Here is a 9,802-nt window from a genome sequence, read left to right as displayed (position 1 = left end):
TCCATAGCTGTGTCAGTGACACGATCACGCTCAGAAAGTGAAAAGCCAGTATAGCGGAGTAGCGTATAGCGCTTTAAAGTGCAGCGCGCTTTTCTCTATTCCTTTTAACTTTCTGAGCTTGTTTTTAATCCAAATATAGCATAGCTGTATGTTCTTGGAATTAGAAAGTGATAACGATCGCGAATAAGATAACATTGTTTTTAAATTTATCGATTTCTAAACTTATGAGAATGTTCATATTTTTAGTTTTCTGAGCTTGTTTTTTTTTTATTCAAATATAACATATTAATATGGTTTTGGAATCAGGAAGTAATAAAGAAAATGTTTTTCCTTTCTTTTGCCAGCGTGGTTGGGATAATGCACGGACAAGAATTTCCCGTCAAGGATTGCTTTATTGGGAATGTGTCGAGTGAGTATACGTTTAAAGGCACAGCAATTCCCTTATTAAATAAAAAACCACTCCACCCACTCATATAATGTTATGTTTTGTATGACAAGTTGTATAGATCCTGTCATGTCCCAAGCGTAGCAAACTCTATTATCAGATATCGGGAGATCTTGAAGGAATGTTTGAGCAAACATTGACTTGCTCATCTGCGGGTGGCCCATCTCAAACAGATGGAACAGATTAACTTAAATGAAAGACAGCCAACTAACGCTTGCTTCAATCGAAAATAATAGTAACAAGAGACTGTAGGTGAGACTAACATGCACAAGATAACAATGAACATGTACTCACCAAAATACAACAAGAGACGAAGCCTTCAAGGCTCACGTAAGAAATCGACAAACAGTAACACAAACTCAATCACTCCGTCACACACACACGCACAGTACACACACACACACACACACACACACACACACACACACACATACACACACACACACACACACACAGAGAAAGAGCATAGGTGAAACTGTGCAAGAAAGCGAGACACTAGATCTAGATCTGTCTGTCTGCATGTAGCCTACTTACATGGACACGACTGCCAAATAGTCTCGGCCCGCTCAAAATAACAATCACCGAGACTTTCAGTAATTCCCGATCGCATGACGTCTAACCCTCGTACGTCATAATGTGACGTCAATGTAATATGACGTCTTCAAATGTTAAAGTTTCTACCACAGACATACATACATACATACATACATACATACATACGCACGCACGCACGCACGCACGCACAGACAGACAAAAGTTAGCATCGCATAGGCTACACTTCGTGAGCCAAAAACAACACATTCTAAAATAAAGGTCATATTTGTGTATTTAAGTTATAGATGACGACATTATGACACCCTTTGAAGAGACTACAACGCAGTGCTGCCTGTTTTTTGTAGGATAAACAAAAGGATGAGGTATTATACCTTACTGTGAGGTAACCCTTGTACAATTTTGTATTGCTTTCTTTAGGATAAACAGAAGGATAAGGTAGTATGCCCTCCTGTGAGGTAACCCTTGTACAATTTCGTATTGCTTTCTTTCGGATAAACAGAAGGATAAAGTATTATACCCTCCTAGATCCTGTGAGGTAACCCTTGTACAATTTTGTATTGCTTTCTTTGAAACCCTTGTACAATTGCATATTGGTTTCTTTCGGATAAACAGAAGGATAAAGTAGTATACCCTCCTGTGAGGTAACCCTTGTGCAATTTCATATTGCTTTCTTTCGGATAAACAGAAGGATAAAGTATTATACCCTCCTGTGAGGTAACCCTTGTACAATGTCGTATTGCTTTGTTTCGGATAAACAGAAGGATAAGGTATTATACCGTACTGTGAGGTAACCCTTGTACAATTTTGTATTGCTTTCTTTCGGATAAACAGAAGGATAAGGTATTATACCCTCCTGTGAGGTAACCCTTGTACAATTTCATATGGCTTTCTTTGGGATAAACAGAAGGATAAGGTATTATACGGTACTGTGAGGTAACCCTTGTACAATTTTGTATTGCTTTCTTTCGGATAAACAGAAGGATAAGGTATTATACCCTCCTGTGAGATAACCCTTGTACAATTTCATATGGCTTTCTTTGGGATAAACAGAAGGATAAGGTATTATACGGTACTGAGAGGTAACCCTTGTACAATTTTGTATTGCTTTCTTTCGGATAAACAGAAGGATAAGGTATTATACCCTCCTGTGAGCTAACCCTTGTACACTTTCGTATTGTTTTCTTTCCATCCAGAGTTGCTGTTTCAGCAAACCTCGAAGACGAAAAAACAGGAATCTGTTTGTCAACTACTGTTCACATTACCACACCTTATGTTTCTGTCATTCAGCAACGCTTGGAATCACGACGCTGTCACTCCCGACCATCATGCAGCGTTACCTGGACAGCACAGGTGAGGGGATTGGATGTCGCAGCTCGGGCTGCATGCCGGCATCGAACATCAGAGAACATATCACCTGGAACCACTGTTTCGTCATCAGCTACGGGACCAGCAACAGCAGTGCAGGTAGTTGTTTTTCAGACATAAAGATGTCTTTATTGTGTGTGTTTTTTTAACCCATAACATCAGTGATTCATATAGACCCTGTTCAAATAAAGGAAAGTGTTTTTCAAGATGGCGTCGAGAGGCGTGGTCGGTTCAAATATAATCAAGTATTAAACTTACCTTAAATTCGCCGTTCTTTAAAATCGTCACAAGTGTTTGTTCTGACTCACCACCATCCACAGACGCCATGGAATGAAATCAAACAGTGTGTTGCTGGGCGGGGAAAGAGCTCAGTCGGTAGCGGCGCTGGCCTCAAAACCAGTCGTTGCTATCGGCAGGGGTTCGATCCTCACGGTCGGCAAGTGATTTATTTCCATGAGTCAACTTTGTGCTGACTCTCCTTGGTGTCTGAACATCCCCGTATGCACGCATGCGCACGATAAAGAACCCAAGTTCACAGTGAACATCTCAGGTTTTTGAAACATGTATACACGCATGCAGAATAAAAGAAAAACAAGTAGCGCCGTACTGTATGGCAGCTCGCTTTCCCAAGAGAGAAAACAGCCCGAATTTCCATGAGGTTAACCTCACAGGACTATATCGTCCTTGTCCGATTAAAACCTCGTAACTCGATTTTGTGCGAAATCTACTTTTTTACATCAATATAATCTACGATTTTTTCTCTATTTTTTGGTTATTGTGGTGAAAGCCTAAGATCGCTGGAAGTCAGTTAAAAATGGGTATAAAAATACCTCGTATATCATTTTGGCAAAACCGCGAACCAAAATTACACGTAACTTGAGTTACGAGCTTTTTTTTTGTTCGCGTGTTTTTCAGTTTTGGCCGATGCAAACCTCGTATGTCGACTTACAAGTTTTCTAATATCTAAACACGGCGGTAAATGAACTGTTTCCGTTAGATACGAGGTTACGGTAACATGTCCGTACGCTCAGAGTTTAGGTAAAATTAAATATTAGAGTCATTAATGAAGCTAGAAGTGCCCACATTACGTATTGTGTAGTAAAAATGACACTCTACGACATCAGTTATTGTTCAAATGATTTTTTTGTTAGTATTTTCCTTTGCTAAGTACAAAAGCATAACTACAAAGAGAGAGTAAGCAGTTAAAGTATTCTGAAATATCTCTTAACTATGTAACAGTTCAGTCCTGAACTTCTGATCTTATTTGTTAGCTGAAGATGTACAGGTATGCATATGTCACGTACTGAAGTTGTGTTATAGTGTCTGAATGCAGTCCGTCATGTCTGGCAGTGGGTCCTTCACACCTGAACGCCAATTCTCTTCGCTTGAAGATCTTAGGTTGATGTGCTGTGTGTGCCTGAATAAAAGTTCTATACCATGGGATTTCGAAACGGAACTTATCATAGATGACATCACTGTTCGTATGGACTCTGATTGTGTTTCGTGGGTGTACTGTGTCCATTATCATGGTCAGTTTCATGTGGACTGCATTGACCCAACAACTGTAAAGCATGACAAAAACTGTATCTGCTCGACTTGTCTGCATTAGGAGTCATGTTTGCTCTGTCTGGTGCAAGCTCCGCATGAGCGAGCAGGAGTCAATTGATGGTGCAGATTTCGCTTGAAAACAAAGTCACTATCTTCCAGGAGTAATGGAAGTAGTGAAGCAAACCAAACATTGTGATTCACCAACCCCAAAAACTATGAATGCAACGTTTGCTGTGAATCCAAGTACGGAAACATCCCATAGCATGTGTACCAGATGCACATTCAACGCAAAGACGAAGCTTGCAAATAACAGAACATTGACAAGAGGGTTGCTAAAGAGAATGGTCATGTCCAAGTTTTCACCATGTATCTGCAGATCGACTTGTTGGCCCTATGTATATAAGCAAATGACAAATACTTCAAGGCCAAGCTGTGCTGCCACTACTGTCTTCACATTGTACAACTTGAGTGACACAGAGGTTACTTGCTACTTTTAGGATGAGTCAAAAAAGATAAGTCAAAAGCAACAGTTGGCGAAACAACCAAGGCAATCATTATCTACAATGACGGCTGTGGGTACCAGAACCGCAGTTTAATAGTCTTGGGAAACGCCCATCTTTACTTTGCAGTCAGTCAAGGAAAAGTCGTTTTCCAAAAGTTTCCTGAGAAAGGTCATACCTGGATGAAAGTAGACTCTGTACACCCAGCTATCAAAAACAAACTAAGGAGAAGGCAGATAGTCTGGCCTGCCGAATACGTGGAAGTCATCACCTCTGCAAGAAAAAGGCAACCTTACAAAGTTGTCCAGGTAGCCCACACATTCTTCAAGGACTTTCTTGATCTCAGACACTTCTGGGGATCCATAATTGGTGGATATTCGCAGTCCGAAGTACCTGCCTGACAGTACTTGTCGCTACAAGCTCATCTATTCTGAGGAGTGGTGGCCTTTTTCACAAAGAAGAAGGAGAGCACATGGTGAGCCCGATATCATCCCCCAGCTCTACTGAGTACGGCTGACCATCAAAAGACATAAAGTGGCAGCATCTTCAGCATGTCAAGGAGATTTTTCCAGTAGATTCATACCAATACACATGGTCTACCCTGTGGTCGTTAAGCTCTGCATTCTCATGAGTGGTCATCCTGCATAACTACTACCTGTTCAATGACATTTAGATGACAATTGCACTCAAACTAAGATATCTCATTGTTTTCAAGGAATACTCTGTTTTCTGTGCATACAAAAAGGCTCTTGTATGGATGTTTACGCTTTCCTGCAAGCAAAGAATGTTATGTACTGATAAGCTTCAGTTTACACTTGGTTTTGTTTGTGTGTTAATTGACAAGGTTGCAAGGAGACTGCAAGGACATTTTACACAAGAATGATTATACATCGGTTTGTACAATCAAAAAACAAATGAAAATTGTGACAAAAGAACGATTGTGTGTTTACTGCGTATTAAACATTGTTTTTGTCTTTTTTGTTCTTTGGCTATGTTATAAAACCTTGTAAGTCTTCAAGTTTGGTCGGGTTTTAAAAAAGAAAAACTCGTATCTTGCAATTTTGTTGAATATCGTGCGTTTTAATTGTGACCAACACTATTTAATTACACACAGTAATTTGTTTGTGTTCGTAGATCATGTGCAGAAAAAATTAGCTTATTTTGATGACAAGTTATTTTTTAAAGACGTTTTTTGTGTTTTTCTCGAAACGTTCAAAATCGATTTACGAGGTTTCAATCGGACAAGGACGATATGAAATATTATCCTTATCCTTATCCTTATGTAGGCTACCACCACATCAATTCAAGACATGAAACCAGCAACTGTTCCTCTGAGTCATATTTTATATGCGGCGGGTCCGAAACATGCGTTTTTCATCGTGTTCTTGGGAAGTGTCCATATACATGAATGTTCAATGGAACTAAATTCTGGTGACTGAGCTGGCCACGGTAAAATAGAAATTGTGTGTGTGAATATAGAGAATACTACATGGCTCGCTGTGTCGTACCAGATTTACACGAATTTTTTTTTAAAATATTGGACTGCGAGCGAAATCGAGCTGTTCACTATTTGAAAAAGCAACGAGTGTAAATCTGGTACGACACAGCAAGCCATGTAGTATTCTGTTTATCCTACATTATATACTTCTGTGCCAGATCTAACTAAAAGTCACCGACAGCGCTATTGCCTTTGGATCAACCCGCTTTAGAACTTCAAACCACTTTACTCAATTTGACATTCATTCCTCCGCCATGACACACACTCTCAAACTAGGACAAAGTAGTTCGCCTTTGTTAACACTGTTAAGTTTAATATTGAACATTGATGAAATAAATTCGAACAACGAAATCATGGTCACTTCAAAATATACCAGATAAAAAGAAAAGCAGTGGCCACAGGATAAAAGAAACCAAAAGGAACAACAACAGCAAAGCATATCCTTCCGCGATAGGATTAGCTTGACCTTCCGGTTGATCCCATGTACTACTAATTTACATAGCTTGACCTTCCGGTTGACCTCATTTACATGATATACACACGTGTGATTTGAACGATTTTTATCTCACGGGTATCTCTCTCACGTATGTAGGATAAACCGGCAAATGAACTGAAGCACTGTATATTAGTAGTGTCCAATGTTACGCACCAAAAAAAAAAAAACCGAACATAATGTTCGTACTGCTGTTAAAGTGTTTCAGCATACTTCTGAGAAGTCATGTTTCTTTCCAAAACGGCCTGTGATCTCACCCCATCACACGATGAACAATCACAGACCACGATTTTTAGTCATGTGTGCCGAGCCTCGAGAACATGGCCGATATACATGGACTGGCCTCCGCGCTTCCGATGCCTTCGTCTAGAAATTAATGTTTTCTCCCAAACAAAAATTGTCATTGGTAAATAGTCTATTTTTCCAGAGGTTTTCCACAGTTCATAATAATCAGGTTAACGCCAGATTTATTGAGGTTTTCTGCAGACATCGTACACGATCATGCTGTTTCTCACAACAGTCGTCTGTCTCCGGTAGAATTAAGATTGCTGTGAAAGTTTTCGGCAAGAAAGCACCTTTTCATCCATAAGATTAAATAAGATCGATGTCCTTTTTCAAAAAAGACTCAAAATTAACTCTTTTAGACCCCTACTCATGTACTTTACTCGTTTTGCCATTGTTCACAAATCTGATCTTTTCCGATCCAATGTACAAGAAATTCAAGTGACGTCTGCTAGCTTTCAAAAACAAAAGGCAGTTACTTCCCTTTGGCCGATTCGCGAGAAAAAATATCGAGGGCGCATAGGCACACGGAAGCGATATTCTAAGCCTGCGAGACAACAGCGCGCCGCAATTTAAAAAACAAACAAACACGAAATTGTCCATTTTGGACAGGCTGTAGTACTATACAGTACTGTTTACAGACCAACAAATGCCTTCCAGAGGAGTTTTCAGTGCTCAATTGAAGAGATGGTCTCTAAGTTGCATGGATTCGAGAAGAACAATATGTACCGACAGCCGTAGCAAATAGTGTATGTCTGATTCACATTAGTAAGCATGATCAAGGCGAGTGTGCATTTTGCTCTTTGTATGGAGGCTAAATAAAACTGATTTTAATCGGTAACATCTAAACCATAAACATATTGCCTCACACTGTTTAAGGTTTGGTGAGGGGGTCGGGGGTATAGATGTCATAAAGTACCTATGTATTGAATGCATTTACACACCTTGTCAAACTATGTAGGGTTGGCAGAAACATAATAAAGAGGTAAAAAGGCACTTCTGTATTGAGCGCGTTTACACACCTTGTCAAACTATGTATAGGGCTGGCGGAGAGGTAAGAAATGTACCTCCGTATTTAGTGCGTTTACACACCTTGTCAAACTGTGTATAGGGCTGGTGGAGAGGTAAGAAATGTACCTCTGTATTTAGTGCGTTTACACAGCTTGTCAAACTATGTATAGGGCTAGCGGAGAGGTAATAAAAGTACCTCTGTATTTAATGCGTTTACTCACCTTGTCAAACTGTGCAGAGCTGGGTGTGGGGATGCTTGGGGAGTCAAGACAGGTAGATGTGTACCTGGACGGACGTCTGTCACGGTGCCGTGAACAAGTTCCACCTGACTCGTACCGCCCCAATAACGCTGACCAGACCTGCTTCGTCGCCCTTGGTGATGGGGCCAACTGTCAGGTTTGTCAGTTTGAATAGTGCGTTGTTGCATTATATGGTCACTTCAAGTGCATGCAACACACAAAACAAAGTGTATATTTAGCTATCAGTGCTCTGGCAATGCTGAAACCAGAAATGACAGTGATAAAGGCTAACAACAGAGTTATTTATTAACATCTTATAAGAATCATGCGTGTGTGTGAGCAGATGCGGATACTACGGTCCCGAATAATGTGTGTGTGTGTGTGTGTGTGTGTGTGTGTGTGTGTGTGTGTGTGTGTTTGTGTGTGTGTATGTTTGTGTGTGTGTGTGTGTGTGTGTGTGTGTGTGTGTGTGTGTGTGTGTGTGTGTGCGTGTGCATGTTTGTGTGTATGAGTACGTGCGTGCATGCGCGCGTGCGTACATGCGTGCGTGCGTGCGTATGTGTGTGTGTGTGTGTGTGTGTGTGTGTGTGTGTGTGTGTGTGCATGAGGCCTCACAATCCACAGATTAAAAACACCAGGTTTGATAGAGAGATGATTTACATGCTCAGTGAGATATCCACATTGTTAGGCTTGACAATTCACAGAGAAAACATACCAGCTTGTGAATACACGCTGTTAATGTCTGTTTCAGAGAGAGAGAAAAAACACACCATGTTTGAGAGATACTTTACATGCACAGTTACATTTTCGAAAATACCGCACCTCACAAATAAAACAAATAAAACAAATTCATAGAGAAATAAACACCGGGTTTTAGAGTCACGCTGTTGGTGCTTGTTTCAGGTGGCGGATGCCAGCGCACCGGTTTTCTGCATGACTGACACCAATGAAACAGTCCTGGTGGCTTTCACCACCCCGAACCAGAACTGCGATGAAACGAAGAACACGTTCGAAGCTGACCTTGTGTAGAGGACTGGAGAACGAACGTATTGATACTGCAACAAAGTACTGCCGTTTACAGATTGTGTTTAAATGTTAACTTTTGGTTTTTGGGTTTAAAAACATGTAATTATAGCTATGTTTTCTTCTCACACATTTTTTTCCTCCAAAATTGTAATTAATCAATAAACACGTGATAACAAACATGGTAACTGTGTGTTTTCTGTTTGTACACATAATTTCTCATTTACATGCTTTACCTTAAATCAGAGACAATAAACACTTTGTTTCTAATTAATAACACGTCAGACTAACGGAATCTCAAAACAACATGATTTCCAAAAATAATTTCCAGTGTTAATCGTGAATCGTTTTTTTTAAAAATGCTTACGCACATCTTTGCGATTAAAATAGTATGATTAATCTTCTTCATATTTGTGCTAATACTTTTAATACCAAAAAGCACATCTGTAACATTCAACCTAATTATTTCGCCAATGTTTACTAATATGTACATTTCAATTTATTTCCAAAACCTGAGCACGGTTGGGCATTCAAAGAAAAAATGCTCCAATACATCAAGTTCATCCTCACAATATGTACAGTTTTTATAAGTCTTCACTTTCATTTTACACAGTAAAATATTAGTTGGATAAATGTTTTGCAATATTTTCCAATGCAGTACACGTAATCGAACTTCACTAGTGGCAGTGGCTGCTAAGTTCCAATTCTTTTCGTCAATTTCAAATCCTAACTTTTTTCTCCAAAATCCTCCTGAACAGGGTGGGCTGTATTTTTTCCCTACGAGAATCTTTCGAATTTCTTTTACTGATCTCACTTTTTTTTTTCTACAAAAGGTCGGAATGT

General features: G+C 39.8%; 1 protein-coding gene across 1 annotated transcript in view; it reads left to right on the top strand.

The window, feature by feature from the left end:
- LOC138956076 (uncharacterized) overlaps positions 1–9,193 on the top strand; it is a 14,274-nt gene extending 5,081 nt beyond the window's left edge. Inside the window, exons 4-7 of the mRNA XM_070327541.1 lie at positions 345–409; positions 2,288–2,464; positions 7,936–8,093; positions 8,840–9,193. Of these exons, the coding sequence (XP_070183642.1) occupies positions 358–409; positions 2,288–2,464; positions 7,936–8,093; positions 8,840–8,965 (513 nt within the window). The 5' untranslated portion in view covers positions 345–357 and the 3' untranslated portion in view covers positions 8,966–9,193. The remainder of the gene's footprint in view (positions 1–344; positions 410–2,287; positions 2,465–7,935; positions 8,094–8,839) is intronic.
- Positions 9,194–9,802: the final 609 nt, after the last annotated feature.

The sequence above is a fragment of the Littorina saxatilis genome, unplaced genomic scaffold (assembly GCF_037325665.1).
Source record: "Littorina saxatilis isolate snail1 unplaced genomic scaffold, US_GU_Lsax_2.0 scaffold_539, whole genome shotgun sequence".
Classification (NCBI taxonomy): Eukaryota; Metazoa; Mollusca; class Gastropoda; order Littorinimorpha; family Littorinidae; genus Littorina; species Littorina saxatilis.
This window is presented reverse-complemented; position numbering and strand designations above follow the sequence as displayed.